General features: G+C 35.4%; 1 protein-coding gene across 1 annotated transcript; it reads right to left on the minus strand.

The window, feature by feature from the left end:
- Window positions 1-1,293: 1,293 nt before the first annotated feature.
- LOC142343931 (acetylcholinesterase-like) lies at window positions 1,294-16,768 on the minus strand. Its single transcript, XM_075395331.1, is given in 6 exon segments — window positions 1,294-2,180; window positions 4,119-4,246; window positions 4,888-5,019; window positions 13,450-13,728; window positions 14,422-14,586; window positions 16,460-16,768. Coding segments are annotated over 6 exon segments (1,788 nt in total). The 5' UTR covers window positions 16,715-16,768; the 3' UTR covers window positions 1,294-1,351.
- Window positions 16,769-18,209: the final 1,441 nt, after the last annotated feature.

The raw sequence follows: 18,209 nt of genomic DNA on the forward strand, positions 1-18,209 counted from the left end.
TTTCCTCCTAATGGAAGTTTTCTTCAAGCGAGTACTTGTGCGCTCTTACCGACTACATAAAAAAAGTCTAAAATGTGGAGAAAATCCTTTCAAATTCAAACTAAATTCTTGAAGAAAACTGCATTAAGAGTTTCGGGTTTATTTTTTGAGACTTTTGACAATGGAGTTAAAATTAATTTATCAAAAATTATAAAAAGGCACAAAGCCGAAAGCGAAAAGCTCAAAACATTAAGCACAAAAAAATCTAATTTCACTGTATGTGAGAACCAAAGCTCTTGAATATTTTCATTATCAGGGATTAATATTTTTATTTTCGGAAAATTAATTTTAGACGTCGTGTGGCTCCTGGTTTTGTGTTTTGTCTTAGTTTCCTTAAAAACTAGAGACAATGGCGAGTGAATATACTCACTGGTAAGAAAAACAATTGTCAATTAATGGATGTAGCATAACATTTGATTGTTGGTTTTAGCAACTAAATAATGAACAGAAAACCAGTAGCCATTCTGCGCCTAAAATAAAAACCTCAAAATTTGGGATACTTAATATTGAAGTTGTTCAGATCTTTGTTTCTCACATATATTTAAATGATATCTTTAGGCCTTAATTTTTTGTGCATTCTGGTTTTGTGCCTTGTTGTCGTTTGTCACCAAAAAATTCTAGCTCAGTTATCGAAATTCTTTTAAGAAAAAACTCATAATCACAAAGAGTGCCGCCATAAGCCAGAAAACTCATAATGCAGTTTGCATTCAATTTTCATTTGAAATGAATTAAACGACTTTTTAGAATTTGTGGTAATAAAAGCTGTAAGAAGATAAATATTGTCTTGAGGAGAAATTCTAACACAAGGAAACGAGGAATGTGAACTTGGTAATTTCAAAGATTTTTCAAAGAGATCACTTTTTTCTGTCACTATTGAGTTTTGATAAGTTTCGATTACCAACCCAAATTTATCAAAATGATCACGACAGTGATCACAAAATGACAATTAGTCTTATTTTTTAGGCAAATTAGCACGATGGCACTTTTTCGCGCCGTCTTGAACTCCTACTCTTTTGATTGGCTGTCAAATAATTCAAGCTAAATTATTAAAATTCTGATTTGAAAAAAAATCAGAATGAAAAAAACTCTGTCACAATAAGCCATAAAACTCATAATTCAGCTTTTGATCAGATGTTTCTTGATCCGAGTTCAATTTGCATTTGAAATGAATTACTCCATTTTTCACTAGTAATTCCACAAAGAATTCGATTCTGCCCTTGAAAATTAAAGACATCAATTTAAAATTGACAGATAATGATGTGTCATTTTACCATAACAAAAATTTAGCACAAAAACAAGTATAAAATTTTTTTTACAAGTTTTCCCAGAAATTGACGAAATCCGATCTGAAATCTTCGGACAAAACCAAATCGTAAGGCGTGATATATACAAAACTGTTGTTGTCGTTTGTGAATTTCGGCCACAAGAGGTCGGCGTCAATCGGGGCTCCGAAACACATGAATTCCTGCATACACTCTTGTAAACTGTGTATCATAACTAGTTCTTCTTCAGTACAAGTCTGCATGTTATGACCAAATAAGTGAAGAATATCAACCCCGTGTGAACATCTTATATAGTCGGGTATCTGGACGGCGATGCCCGGGTAATGGGTCAGCGCCGGGCGAAAATCGTGAACGCCCATATATATTGGAGCCGTAGGGAAGTAGAAAGCAACGTCTTTTAGAAATTTAGTGAAAGAAAGATTGATGACAGTATCTCCGATCATTTCTGATACTTTGTGAAAAACTTCGATATCCGATTTTTCAACAGTTGTTGTCGAGTAAAAATCATCAATGGCTGCGATTGACTCCTCGGTTAGAAATCCGTGTAAATATTGTTTGATAAAAGACGAATAGATGTCATAATTGTCGGTGAGTATTTCTGAAACGTTCTCTCGTAAAATGAACCACGTGAAAAAATCGCCCTCATTTTTCGTAAGGGTCGCTAAAAGAGGGATATCTTTTCCGTCGTTGGAAGCGTCTGGACTGTTGATGGTGAAAAAAGCCGAGTCCTCAATCGGACCAAAAGGGAGAAAATGTCTATCCAGTAAAATTGAGAAACACATCAGAGGCAAAGATTGGAGGAATAATAGAATCTCTTCAGGCGTTTTTTTCAGTGACCCGCCATTTTGGGTTACAAATCTGAAACAAAAGCACGAGAACAGTTGAAATATAAACCTTAAAAGAAGAAAATTAACCGATCAACCATAGGCACAATTGGTATATTGAACGGCAAAAGTAAGTTAGCACCTAAGTTTTTCGACAATTTCAAAAATTTGCTTAAAAATTACTTTTTAAAAAAAAGTTCAAAATTATCACATAATTCAAGGTTATTTCAATGCGATTGACCAACAGTTCAACGTTTTAAAAAAAAACACAACAGCACGGGTTGTGTGGTAAAAGAGGGCGACCAAAAATATTGACGGAACGGTCCAAAAGATTATGATAGGTGAAAGGCAGAAAATCGGTTCAAACCAGCTGTGAAACATTCAAGAGATTTTTATCGGACCACATACAGATCGTCAAGTGCTCAAAAAATATGAAAAAAATGTCGCCAACCCCTTATTGCCCCCAATTTAACCCAGGAGCGGAAAAAGAAACGCCATATCCGGCTGAACGATTTGTATTTTTTGAGAACGATTGATGGAAATCAAAAGGAGTATTCGCATAAGGTGACATCATTTTATATTACAAAACCGAATTAATTTTGCTGATGGCAAACTGAACTCCACAAAATACTGCAGAGAGATCATTGATGCCCACGTTGCGCCCTTCTTGGATAATTATACCGATGTATGGATTTTTCATCTCGAAAACGCTCAACCTCATTGAGCTCTGCAGAGAGGAAATTGTCTTCGAGAAAACACTGTTACAGAGCTTCCATGGCACCATTATTTTCTTGACCTCAACGCCATCGAGTATTTACGTGACTCAGTCAAGCGCAAAGTTCGAAAATTTAAACCCCCGCCAAGAAAATGTTGGTCAACTGAAAAACGCAATGAAATTTTGCTGGATAACTTCTACTCAATCGGCGATACGAGCACTTTTTCACCCAATGACTCGTTGAATTTGAGCCTATCAGATCAATAAAAGTGGTAACAATCCCTATAAATAGTAAAAATTCAAAATCAGTTTTTGTTGAAGCACTTAAAAATTTCATGGGTGCTAACTTACTTTCGTCGTTCAGAAAATTTACATTTTGCTTGTTATTAAGTTCGCTCCTTAAGTACAAATTGCTCATAAGAAACGTCCACTTTCTAAAATGCCGAAAGTCTGCTGTGCCGAAAGTTTAAAAAAATGCTGAAGTTCCTATGTTCCTATATGTTTCATTCATAGCTAGTAATTGAAACTAACATAATTACGAAGTACAAGTGATATAAAACGTATAGGACTGCTGTGCGCTATCTTCATAGACACCACTTCACAGCACCCGAAGACCACAAAATGGTATCAAATTTCCTCCAATCGTCAAATACTGGGAGGGATGGAGCTTGATGTTTTTTTTTAAACTTTTGGTTCTCTAAAAAAAATTAGAACTTAAATCCTATCACACCTCAGACCGCTGGAATTTTCGGCATCTATCCTGTTTCGGCCCCCGTGCTTTTTATGCCACCAGTTACAATTTGTGTTGTTATATAGCACATTACTATGTAAAAAGTAGAGGGCTCGCCTGGGGTCGTAAAAGTTATATGCCCACTAAGCGGGCGGGAGGGAGGGGAGGCATATTTAATCAGCCTCCGCTCAACTTTCACAACTGATGACGGATTTTAGGCTCAAAGATAAGTAACAGATATAAATACTATAAACCTTTTCTATGAAACAGCTCCTGCCGAAAATTGGATTCAATTGCAGCTTCAACGAGAGGACTTTTGACAGAGCAGAGCAATAAAATGATCTAAGTCAGAATTTTTAAGAATTACCCGTTACAGTCCCAATCTTACCTCATTCTAACTCCCTGGGGGGGGGGGGTGAAAGATATATGCACATTAAGCTTGGGAGGGGGGGGGGGTTGGGTCCGGAAAAGAATAGATCCAAATTATTTCAGTATGTCTTTTGGTGATAATAAGTATAATAAGTGACCTTTTGCTGTGTTGCACAAGTGACGATCGACTTCTGCCCACAGCCCAGAGTGAGTCATAAGATCCACTCATTGCAACTGCCTTGTGAAAGTATTCTCTGCTCTCCACTGACAAGTAGTGACAAAACACCTAAACAAACAGGGATACAAATTAGGACCATCCCTTTAATCAAAACACAAATTTATTAACCCAGGTTTAGGTGCGCAACCCTAGATCTCTCTGATCAGATCATTTGGGTCGCACACCGGTGGCGTGGTGCGACCCAAAATACATGGTCGGGGAAACACTTGAGTCGTGCTACGGTCTGATCAGAGGGCTTTGGGTCGCACGATGGTCTGATCAGAGGGCAAAGTCTGGGAAATGGTCTGATCAGAGAGGTCTAGGGTTGCGCACCTAAACCAGTGAATTGCTCTCGAACGGAACGAAATATGAGGCAATCATTGTAAAAACGTGTCTTTTCATGCAAATTTTTCTCTTGGCAGTTTTTGTGCTTTTGTTGTAGAACATTCTTTGACTTCTTCAGCGACTCTTTCACACTTCCGATCTTCATTTTTGAGTGATCTAAGTTGCTCTCATCCTGAAATAAAGTTTGTTGCCTAACTTGGTCCCAAGTCTGGGCGCCAATACTAAAAATTTCTAAACATGTAAATTTTATGGGGCAGCGCTAAATGGGGTGAACGAGGTGAAAAATTTCCACCACTAAAAGTGTGATTGCAGGTGATTTGCGGTAAAATATATTTACTATCACTGCCGTTCAACGCTATACTTACCGAGCTTGCCCCGGAACTGTGCCCTGCGAGGGTGATGTTTTCGGGATCTCCTCCGAAACTGTGGATGTTGGCTTTGATCCATTTCAAAGCTACCAACTGGTCCTTCAGTCCTAGATTCGATTCTACGATTCCCTAAATCAATGAATTGTTAACCATCAACAATTGTGCCCGGGCGAGGTAGTGGAAATATGAGTCGAATTTTAGGATCTGGGTTGGGGTACCCTAGCAGTCGTTATTTACATGGTCTGGACATTGTTTTTGACAGTTACAATAATGTGCTTGAATAACTATTTATTATAACGAAACGATTTATTATAACGCAGCATATTATAACGATATTAAAATACATTCTTTGTTTTTATTAAACATACTTTGAGTATATGACGCCTATTAGGCCTAACGGACGCGTTTTAAAGTGTCTGTAGTAAACAATGAACTTAATCTATATACATTTTAGTGAACTAAAAAATTGCACTAATGTAGAAAAAATGGGGAAAAAACACAAAGCTGCGATTACTCTGCTGCTATTTTCTAGTTGAAAACTTGTCTGTTTAAGCTACTTACCGAGTTTTTCCTAATTTTTTAAAACCCTAATATGCGATTTTTGATCGCCAGATCTCTACAGTTTCAGATATTAAATTTCCCTATATTCCTATACACAGCGTGAGACTTTAAAACTTGCAAAGTTTGTGTTTCCAGAAAGATTGTTTGACTCTAATAATTTTACCTCTATAATCTGACTTATATCTCGAACCACTACATGGTTCATGACAAATGCCCAATTTTCTTCATTAACTTCTTGAGAGAAACGTAAGCTACATATTTTTTCACCGAATATTAAATTCATTTCCCAAGTCATTACCAAGTTATCATTGAAGAACTATGTTAGATCGTAAATGTTGCAGAAGTTGAACTTGAATAAACCTTTGGTGAATAAATAATTCAGTGAAAGATTTAAAAAAGCCTAGTTGTATCTCACTTCAAATATAAATCTCAGTGCAAAAGAGCTGAAAAATGTAGTCTAACATAAAAAACACTTTGATCGCGTTTTCGTTATGTGATTAATACTTAAAACAAAAAGGCTCGGTAATGTGCGTTTGCGCATAATTTTCCGAAAAAATGGGTGCAAAAAGTACCGACTCGGGGCAGAATCAAACCTACCGTCTCCGGACACCACTCTGAGATCTTAACCACTAACTTAAACCCGACTTTGACGTATCCTCGCTAAGAATGGGCTCTGCGTTAGCAAAAGACTTAATTTCTATGTGAGGGAATCTTGGATGACGCAAAAATAAAGAATTGAAGCTTAAAAGAACAAGGAGGCTCGGTAATGTGCGTACGAACATAATGTTCCGACCCCACTCAACCACGTTTTTGACTTAATTATTCACCAAATGAGGAAGAGATAGAAAATTTTCAAAAAAATCATCTATTGTTCCAAAACAATTGTGTACCCATTTAAGCTTAAATCACAAAAAAAATTTAAAAAATTGAATAATACCTCCTTAGAAGGCTGATAATATCTGCCATTACGGAGGCTAAGAGACAATACAAATGACAAAATCAATCGAAAACAACAAGCATTACTCAAAGTACGCACGAAGAAAACTCAAAATTAATTTTGAAAAATTAATGACAAACTAAAATAGTAAAATTAGCATCAATGAAAAACAAATCTACTCAAACTGACCAGCATTTCACCAGAAACCTTATGAGACCTGTCTTTATTGATAATAATTAACAAGTAGAAAAAAATGAGGCGGGCAAAACTAAAATCAAATTATGAAAACCATTAGCCATCAACAGAAATCATTTGGCTTATTTATACATCCATACGGTTCCAATCAGAACTCGCATTATCAAGAACAACCCACGACTACAAAAAAAGAGAGAAATTATAGCCAAAAATCAACGAGTCAATTTAATTTTACGTAAAAACTGTGCCAAAGCCGGCAACAACAAAATCTATCCACTAAAAATATTAAGTATAATCAATTGCAACTTCTATCATCGCTATTAGTGTGATATAGAAATGGGACTTGCCAAAACTGTAAGAAAAGTGTAAAAACTGGACAAGATAGCATCAGGAACCCCAAAATTAGGAAAAGGTCCAAAAACAAGTAAGAATTCAAGAGAATTCCACATTTTGCTTCCACAATTTGCATAAAACTGTTCGTGAGTGTTTGAATGCTCTTCGTAAAAACGTTCAATTAAACAATATAAACCAGGAGACAACATTCTTATACATTTGAAGGAAGATCCGACCTCTGTTGGTGCTGAGACAACGCTATGAGTTGACGGAAATGAGATTAGTTGACGCAAATCTAAAAAAAATACTAGTTTTTTGCAACCAAATTTTTTAAAACCATAAATCGTAAAAACCCCAAAAATTTTCAACAATTGAATAGTAAATAGATTAAATTGATACTGCGTAGGAAGTTAATGGGACATTTAATCATTGAGACTAAACCAAAATACTACAAATAATCAAAAAATACGAAGAGCATTCAAACGCTAACGAACAGTTTTACGCAAAGTGTGGAAGCCAAAAAATCGTCAGAATTCATCTGAAATTGTCTTGCAGTTCAATGGCCCTGGTTTGAAGAAAAGTTTTGTCTGTCTAAAGTTGAGTTTTTTATTTAAATTTTTGTGGTCTCAAACCAATATGAAAACATAAAACCGCAAAAAATAATTTGAGAAAAAGACAAGGACCCATTACCATCCAAATAATTTTTTCAATCGTAAAAATCCACAATTAGATTCAAATTAGACCTACTATTGCTACTAGACCTTTAAACCAAACAAATGTTCTAAGTCTAATTTGAAAAGGAAACAAATCTGGTGCTTTCAATTGATACCCATGGTTTTCCGTAAATAAAAATCCTTAATTGTCTGAAATTCGTCATTTACTAACATCATGAATAAATATCAATTTTTGGAAAACTTATCGAGGTACATTAGGAAACGATAATGCATCGACTGAAACCACTAGATACTTTTTTGTGGGCTACTTAGAGAGCGAATAAGATCATTGATTCAGACTCAGATTTAAGATTACAAAAAGAACAATAGATTGCTGGCAAAACTACAGAATTCACAAAAAAATTCAAAAATTATTTTATCGAAACGTTTAAAACAACGATACTTACTCTGAAAAAAATTTTTAATTGGGCCTCATTTGCACACAAGTTAGTCCTATTATTCCTCATTTATTAGAAGATGCAAATTGGAACTAATGAGTTGCAAAAACATTGTGTAAATAACAGACCCAGCAAACATTCGGAATCCTCTTCCATTGAAAAAAAATTAACGATAGGACCAAAGGCGGCCTTGCTATCACCGCACCGCTATTAAAAAATGTCTTTGCTCCGCATACTTGCATAATAGATTTTTCGGCAAACAAAAATCATTACATGTCAAAAAAAAAGATGCACGTTTGATAAATAATGAATTCAAACAGCAAACTTCTATTGTAAATATCGATTATAAACTACCAGTCATGTTGGAAAAATAAAGCTTATTGAGGAAAAGTAAAGCATTTTTGGTGCCAAATTTCATGAAAAAAATAAAAGAATTCAATTTCATAATTTTTGCCAAAAATTTAACCAAAAATGTTGGTTCAAACAATTCAACAACACATTTTTCGACAAACGTAAAATCAATGAGACTATCGCTAAAAATTTTAACAAATTTTTGCCTAATTGCTCACAATTTCAGCAAAATTTACACAAATGCCAACGAAACAACCGCAGTTCACGAAATTTTAGACCTCCGTAACGCTTCAGATAACGCAAAATTAAAAAAAACTTTTTTATTTGAATTTTAACGCTTGAAAAGGTTTCTTCAAATGAAGCCATTCACAACTGCACGATGCACATGCCTACCCACAAAAAACGACTGCATGAAGAACAAGTTGAGCATATAGTTAATTCCCTATTAAAGTGGGTTTGAAAAATATTTGTAAATGGATTAAATGATGATATTCGTACAAAAATAGAGGATCAAAAGACAAAAAGTGACCGATGTTTGGAACAACAGAAACCGCTGGTTTCAGTTTTATAGGTATATACATTATCGAACAATGTCGGGTGAACTGCTATCAAACAACCAGCTAATTGTTGGCTTGTGTATAAGCCAGCTGGAGCTTAGGAATGCTAGAAATGGGGGAGGTTGAGCGGAGGTTGTGTGTGTGTGCGTGCTTGTCTGGGTGGGCAGGGGGGTTAGTGTCAAGCAATGAGGAGTAGGGTTGAGAGGGCTGGACAAGAGAGTCTCCAAATTGACAGCCGGAGGACGATAAACAGGGGATTGTGGTGTTGTGGGAGGGAGGGTTGAGAGTGGGGATGGGGTGAGTGGATGCAGGTGACTGAGGAGGTCAAACTTTTGAAACAGTTTTTTCTCCTCAGACAAATTTCATTGAATCACATTCTTAGAGACTTGAAAGACGTAAGGCTCTAAGAGAACTTGATGCCCTCTGGGAGTTACCTCCCCGTGTTGAGGACAACGACGAAAAAACGACATTATTTTGTAAGAAGTTGTCGTTTTTTGTCGTTTTGTCGTCGTTTTCGTCGTTTTGTCGTCGTTTTCTTCGTTTTCATTAGTTTTCGTCGTTTTAGTCGTCTTTTAAGTGTAAGAAATGATCGTTTCGTCGTCGTTTTTTGTCGTTTCTTACGTCGTTTTTTTTGTTATAAGAAATCGTCGTTTTTTGATCGTTTATTCGTCGTTTTTTGTCGTTTCTTACGTCGTTTTTTTGTTAAAAGAAATCGTCGTTTTTTGATCGTTTTTTCGTCGTTTAATTGCTCTTGAACTATTTTTTCACTATTAGACCGTTTTGGCATACAAGTATTATGGACTGATAGCGCAGAGGTCAGTGCAGCAGGTAAATGTATCAGGAGTTCAACGGTTCGAATCCCAGCAGGGATCGTTTTTTCGTCGTTTTTATGAAAAACGATTATTTCCTAAATAAAAATAACGACGAAATAACGAAAAAAAACGACGATTACCACGTAAGGGCTTTGATCGTTTTTGTCTAATGAAAACGATTAAAAAACGACGATTTCTTACATGTGAAAAACAAAATTCCTCAACATGGTCTTTATCCTTGTTTTGAGTAACAAAAGGGTCAGCAAACAAAATGGTCCAGCAGAAATTTGTACAACAGAAAACAGTACTAATACAATTGCTACATATTTCGTTTGAGAGCAATTAAAAATGTTAATGTTCATATTCATTTGTAATAAAAAAGACTGGCATGTTCAATTTTAACCGTAAGAAACGAAGGGCAAGTCTGATTTCAACAATATGAAGCAGTCGGAATGTTCTATTTCAATTCTATAAAATGGTCGGAATGCTGGGTTTAAACTGTACCAAACAGTTGGATTGTGCGCAGGTGACATTTGATATTAAATAAATTATGTAAACGCCCTTTTTGTATCATGCGTAATCCGTAAACAATTCAGTATTATTATTAATTGTCCGGTGTCAACTTTTCGGCTTGAACTGTAAAACATAGCTGGCAGATTGCCAAAAAATAGCCGCAATAGCTTGGTAGATCTGCAGTAAAAAAAACAGTAAAAAAGACAGACCAAAAAAACTCCTCTTTTCATTGAAGGCTGATATGTTCTAATTTGATTAAAAATCTGTATAAGTTTTTGCTGCCTCTACTAGCTGCTCTATATTAACCTTCATTTAGAGTGACACACACCCATTTGACCTTATCTCTTTGAATTAAAGTAAATAAAAAAGTCAATTTCAAAGTGAGGAGGTCATTTTTGAGAGTGAGGTAAGTCAAGTGTGATCAAAAATTTAATCACGCGCATGAACAAAAAAACTCGCTCCACTAAGAGCGAAAAATGACGTCACACATGCAATTCAGTTGCAATTGCATGAACAAATGAACAAAAGACGGCTGTGACGTCATATGGTCGTAACAAAAATTATGACGACGAAATAAAAAAACATCGCAGGACAAGTCCTGCAATACAATTCAAAGAATTGAATGAGAAAATTAAAAATACTCTACCTTAACAGCAGATCAATTCAACGATGCCAGACATAACACAAACAAAATCATCTCAAAAAATTGAGAAACAAACAATCCAACAAACTAAACAAATGTATAATCATTGATAAAACTTTGAAGCTTTTACCCCTAAGGCAAAATTCGATCCCTTAAAATTTACCTGATCCAAAAATTTGTTCAAAACCAAATTTTGTTTCTGAAATTGGTGCAGTATTATAGGAGCAAGTCCTGAAAAATTTCATTGGCCCTTGAAGATCGACTAACTCGAAAATTTTCAAAAATTAAAATAATATTAATTGGAATTTCAATGAAATGTTGCAGAAAATTGTGACAATAAAATCTTAAGAATCATTTCTTAAGAATTGATTCTAGTGTCTCTAGTAGAGGATATCCAGTAAACCAATTCCAAGCCTTAAGAAACTAATTGGTTCAAAGATCGATAAGCAACAGTTTTTAAAAAAATTTCAAAAAAATAAATTCGTTCCATTAAAATGTTGAAAACTATCCAATTACCCCCCAGCAACTATTTTATAACATACTATCAAACCCTGTATGAGATTATCTGGCTACCCATGCAAGAAAAACTGAATAAAAGACAAATATTTTGAAAAAACTTAAAAAACTTAAAAAAAAGTTTTATCAGAAAATTTTCAAAATTCGAAAGGTTAAATTGTTGACAACAATATCATTGAAATTAACAACTATGCAGTAACTTCTTCAGACCGTGGAAAAGGTTTCCTGGAACTTGAGAATGGAAAAATATCAAAAATTGACAAAAAACTATAGGAAACTTCAAAAAAATTGCAGATTTTATCAAAAAATGCTAAAATTCGAAACATTAAAATGTTGAAAACCACTTCATTTTTACTGGAAAATATACAATTTCCTATTACCAAACCTTAAAGGAGATTCCCTGGCCCCTGAAGCAGGGAAAACGCAAAAAAATGACAAAAATTTTCAAAAAAATTGTAAAAACTAGTATCATTTTGTGTGTTTGTGTTTGTAGCACCAAAACATATAGCTCATAAAATGGTCAAAACAAGTACTTCTGTCTCTCAAAAGGCCTTCATCAACTTTTAAAAACTTCAACCTAAGATTAATCAAGCAAAAAACTTAAAAAAATTGCAAAAAACATGAAAAATTGCACCATTTTGAGCCCAAAAACTCCCAAAAATGACCTTTTAACCTTGAATTGAGGCCATCCCAGCAGCTGCAACACTTTAAGCACTTGAAGGACTACTAACTTCCACTTTGGACCTCTAATGAAACTTAATGCCCGCTGGGCTTTACCTGTTTATCCCGTTTCGAAAGATCAAAGTCATTGAAAAATGTGTGAACACATCTTAAAAAAAAACACAGCGCCCCAATACAATTCAAATTCTTTGAATTGTAAAAAACCAAGAGAAGGTCAATAATAGCCCCAGCTATCGCTGTGCGGCTATTAAAAAACAATTGGAATGTTTGGTTAAAAATGTAAGCAAGATTCGGTATGTTTGTTTTCAACCATAAGAAACAGACGGTACGTTCGATGTCAACTGTCAGAAACATTTGGCATGTTCGGTTTTAACCGCAACAAAAAGTCGATCTATTTGATTCCAATTATGATAAACGGTCAGTATATTCGGCTTCAACTGTAAGAAACAGTCGGTATGTTTGGTTTCGACTGTAAGAACAGTCGGTATGTTTGGTTTCGACTGTAAGAACAGTCGGTATGTTGTCTTCCAACAGTGAGAAACCTTCGGCATGTTTAAGTTTCAAAAGCAACAAAAACTCGGTATGTCCGAAAACAGCTGTAAGAAACAGTCGGCATTTTCGGTTTGAACTGTTTGAAACAGTCGGTTTGTTCGGTTTCAGCCGTTAAAAAAACAGTTCATAAGAAAACAAAGCGAAACTCCGACAATCTGAGTTAAACAACGGAAAGCACATATTTTAACAAATACGTTACACCTTAAATTTTTTAAAAAAAAATTGTCTGTGAGCTAAAGAACAATTTTCAACGAATTGGAATATTTTTTTTAGAATTTTTGTCTAAGAAGGACCTCTGAAAAAAGATTCCTGCAAAAAATGAGCAAAATCATAAAGCTTGACTACATTATATACAAAAACCGAAGCTTTCTTAGGTTCTAGATAGTTTTCTTTTTTAATCAACTCTCGTTTTTGTTACACAAGTGCATGGCTTCTGTAACACGGCAGCTGATTAGGCTATCTTTTTCCACCACTCTTCATTTAGACAGTGGCGAGAAATTAATTGTAAAAAAATATGGTCTAATACTGAAGCTACTGTTGGCACTCTTTCAAATTTTTGTCGTTATCACCGGGCGGTAACAAGATTTTTTTTATTGGTAAGTTATGCAACTGTTGTATTCCTAACAAAAATTGCGATTTATAACATTTCCACACGGTTGTTATCTTCCTCTTGAATTTATACCTCAACTCGGTTTTGCCTCGGGGTTTGATACCTTCTCGCTGGCGAGTGGTAATAATAATAATAAGATTGAAACGTTGAGCATTAGGCACTATTTACATAAAAGAATTGAACTTACAGGTAAATGTAGAAATCCCAGCACCCCAAGTCTGTAGTCAAGGGTAACCACAATGACCCCCTGATTGGCACACAACACCTGCCCATGGTAGAGGGTCTCACTGGTGGCTCCATTGTGAAACCCTCCCCCGTACAGGAACACAAACACGGGCAGCAGAGCAGTCTCGCCGTCTCCTTCTGAGGTGAGAGTTCGACTCCTGGGCCGTTCGAGGGTCAAGTTACCACAAGACTAATTAAGGAGCGATCAAGTTAACAATCTGTTTTCGAATTTTTTAAAATCCTTTCCTTGGAAATTTTTGCTTGCATTGTTTCAATATACAAATTGAATATATTTTCTACTGATCCCCCCCCCCCCGTTTAGTATTATTACCTCAAACACAGCAATGCTTATGCTCACAATTCCTTAAAAGAGTTACTTCTAATTGTATTAATCAGATTAGAGTCATTAAATTATTATTAAGAGTAAAAGTAGCTGTTGTAAAAAGCCCGGATGGCCATGTCTTAGTAATCATACTTGGATCGGGTCTTTCCCATTATCCCCCCGCTTAGTGATCATATAACACAGAGCCCCCTTCCCCTCCCCCCATCATGGTAGTTAGGAATCCTACATAATGGGAGGCTAATTTTTCGTGTATTTGTGTATGTGTGTGTGTGTGTGTGTGTGTGGGGGGGGATATTCTGGAAAATACCACTAGGATCATATCTGATGTCATACAAGCTATTTCTTAGTACGATCCTTGTTTGTTTGCTAGAGAATCATCAATGATTCTGTACGATAACGGGAACATCATTCGTTCAGTAGTAACTTATGAAGTGATTAACACCATTGTGAAGACATTTAATAATAAGGACTGGAAAACGCGCAAATATATTTTAATTTGCTTTCCATTTCTTGATTCAATTGTTAACTGAATCCCTGGAACATTTTCTTCCTATGGACCATAAGTGGGGAGGTGGCAGTAGATTCCTCTACCACTCCTGACTTCCGTCTGCTCAGAGGTGTGACAAGACTCCTCCTCATCTGTGCCATGTTGTAGCTCTCTTCCTCCGAAATCTCAACTGGTTTCCATATATTCAAATATGCACAGTCTTCTCCTTCACACTTTATTGAGCTGCCCAGTATGGGGTTTGATCTCGCCTGTAAACATTACCTGACAAATGTCAATTTCCTCAAGTCATTATAATCAAGTTTTTCACAACCATGTTTTAAGATTATAGGGTTATAAGCGCGCGTGGAAACTTGTGACAATAAGAGAAATCAGTTCAAGTTTGCTTCAAGATTGGATATGTATCCGACACAATTTTCATGATGCCTGTTTTTGGGCAGACGAGAGCAAAAGTGACAGGATTTTATCACTCTTGTCTACTCTAAAAGTTAAACTTCACTCGTCGCATTTTTGAACGAAACAAATCCTAACTGGTGATTAATTTCAGAAATGTTCGTTCCAATCCCAATTAAGGATAAAGAGGACAATGAACAGGAGCAGCTACCTATAAATGTTGATTAATTGCAGAAATAATACTTCCCTCGTAATACTAATTGTGTATTAAGAAGACACTCGGCAGTTTTGCAACTAACTATATAACTGATCATCAGAAACTTTAAGTCTACGAATTGGATCTAAAGTAATTACTAATTAAATTCGAAAATAAAGTTTTAAGCTAACTGAATGCTCAAAATCGATAGACAATAGTTTCGTTTATCTGTGAAAACGAATGACAAAATCTGTGTTTTTTCCATCACTTATGTCCACGATTGACGTGCACATTTTTCAGCGTGAACAGAAGTGACGAAAAGCGAAAATTGGCAAAGAAGTATCGTCAATGTTGTCAGAGCAACGCCACATCAACTCAAAAATGGCAATATGCGTTTTATACATTTGCCGCATTTCACCAAAAATTAATGTAAGATTTGAGGTAAATTGCAATAAACATTTCCCAACACAATCTGTTTGCATCTTTTACCGGTAGATGCGTTGACTGCAACGAATTGTAGCAAGGATTTTACTTGCTGTGAAAACTTATAAAAACTCACATAATGCAACAATTGCAAATAAAGCGAACTTAATTTATTTAGTTTTTCTACTACTGATATTTTGACTAATTAAGTCTGTGCTCCATAGCAAACAAAATTTGAAAATAATGATAATAGTAGTAATAATATTAATACTATTATAATTAATATTAATATAATATTAAAAATGGACGACTGATAAGGAGACATTTTTTGACCAAGCTAAAAAGAGCTGGTTTGGAATAACCTTCAAAAATTGTGAGCTAGAAAAATTAATAACATATACATCTGTGAAAAAACACTGACAAAAACCATGTTATCTGTATTCGTTTAGAGCATTTCTAATGTCAAGAACGTTGACGCAACACCTGATGCGAAAATAGCAGTTAGCAGTTAAATAAATTGCCAGTGTAATAAATGTTAATGCCCGATCGACACTGCAAAAACACTTCAGCATTAGACTACAAGTTTATCACACTCTTTTATCGCCATTGTTACTAAGTAAACAGTGGCGATAAAAGAGTGGTGATAAACTCGCAGTCTATTAATAGAAACAGTTTGATAAACTTGCAGCCCAAAAAAACAAACATAATCGCAACAGGTGTTGACTAAAAAAAATAACCACACGGTTGTCATCGCCCTCGAAGTTATCATAACACCTCGGCTTCGCCTCGGAGTTTGATAAATTCTCGGTGGCGATAACAACCGTGCGGTAATATTCATTTCAATTTGAGTTAAGCAAATGAGCTTGACAGATGAGACGAAGAACAAGCACCCTCACAAATACTTTAAAGAACAGTATTTATTTTTATCACTTATGTCCACGAAATCCGTGTTTCAAAGTATTCACCCCTGAAAATAAAAATCAGTCCTGGAGATAAAAAATACAACAAAGGCAAAGATTTTCCAGCTCAATTTTCCCAAACAACTCTAAAGTTCAGTTGAGATTTATCCACCAAAACCAAATTTCCTCCGCCTCAGAACTGAAAAATTTTACCTGAATGGGGGCACTTTTGAACTCAGTTGCATTGAGAACCCCCGGCCACGCCTCGACCGGTTCGAGGGGTTTAAACCTGCGTGTGCCAGTTGGTTGCATAGCATAGGGAATACCCAGAAACTCGTGAACAGGTAGAGAGTACTCTTCATCCGAACGACATTTGATGAGAACCCGAATTGAGTTGCCTCGCACGGAGCCATACTGGGTTGAGACAAAACAGCTCGTAGATTCTGTCAATGTTGAACTACTAGCCATAGTTATTAATGCTTGTATGTCTTGAATCTGCAACGATTATTAGCTTGCCTTATTGAATTGTGTCAAAGTTTGAAGAATAAATAACCGGCAAGTTGAAAGACATAAGAAGAAAGAATTGATGACGTTTCATAGTTGGGCATTTTTGTCGCTCTTTGAATGCTTGATCTTCAAATCTTGCAAGCGAAATATTTATGTGAAGAAGGTCTGAACAACCAGGATGTTTCACATTGTCCGATTAATATTTTTTTGTGAAACATTGCAATTGTCAAGACAATGCAGTGCTTACACCTGATTTCTTATATAATTGAGAAGATAAAACAGGAAAAACGATAAAAATTATTGACAGGATCTTTTCTTAATTAATTGAGAAAATGCCACACCCCACGGATCGATGTTTCAGATGTTAAATTTATTAAAAATCGTAAAAATGCGATTTTTAAAGTTAAATTAGGCGAAAAATATTTACCTCCAAGAACTACAATTCTTACCATTTTTAATCGCTATACTCACCTCAAATAGAGCGATAAATCATCGAAATGAAAACGATTAAGTTTTTACCATATTTTCATTACAATTTACTAAATTTCTCACCTGTTCCGTTATTTTTCTAACTTTTGTTGCCAAAATTAGCAACATATTTGCGATGAATATGGAGCGTTTTTTTCTGTACCGTTTTCATGGCACTTCATAGGTTTAAAAATTCAGGCAATTTTTGGATCTTGTCCAATTCTGACTGCTGTATTCGCTACTTTTAATGAAAATGAGTCACTAAAAACTAAATCATATTAAAAACTACACAAACTAAATAACGATGTACATAACGCCTTCATTAAAAGGGGTCAAACGGAAAAGATCAGTTTCAAATTATTGATTTAAAGCTGCCCAAAACTCCTTGGACAATTTTACTCTAAAAATTTCAATTACTGTATTCTGGGTTTGATGATGGCGCATGATTTTGTAGGATAAGAATGTTGACAGCCCGCAAATGGTTAAGCAAAAAAGTTGCTCATGTTTTTTGGTTACCTAATCCGCACCAATTTTGGGTTATAACAAAAGCTAACCTGTTTTGGAACAGTAAGCAATTACTTTCTGTACAGCACTAGCAAAACCCTCAAAATAATATTTGAACGATAAAGTCAATTTGAAAAACAATTATTTTGTGCAGACAATAATAAATTATATTGTGCGGATCAGAAAAGTCAACCAACAATTTTTGTTACATTCAGCGCTAAGCACCGCCATTTACCGCTGATTTCACTTTCACGGAGAATATAAAAAGCTTAATTTGTTGTTCTGACCCATCCTGAGGGGGACGAACTAGGTACTCAAAATGGTTTTCTTGTTCAGACAATTTTGACCGATCGATATAATCATCGTAGAGAATTGTGACTGGTATCATTAAAAAGCCCGCACAGCGTAGCATATGGAACTAAAAAGATTTTTTCCTAATTTCATTCTCTAGAGCGGGTTATCGAGGAGACTGATTTGCGTTATT

The sequence above is a fragment of the Convolutriloba macropyga genome, chromosome 8 (genome assembly GCF_964194025.1).
Source record: "Convolutriloba macropyga chromosome 8, txConMacr16.3, whole genome shotgun sequence".
Lineage (NCBI taxonomy): Eukaryota > Metazoa > Xenacoelomorpha > Acoela > Convolutidae > Convolutriloba > Convolutriloba macropyga.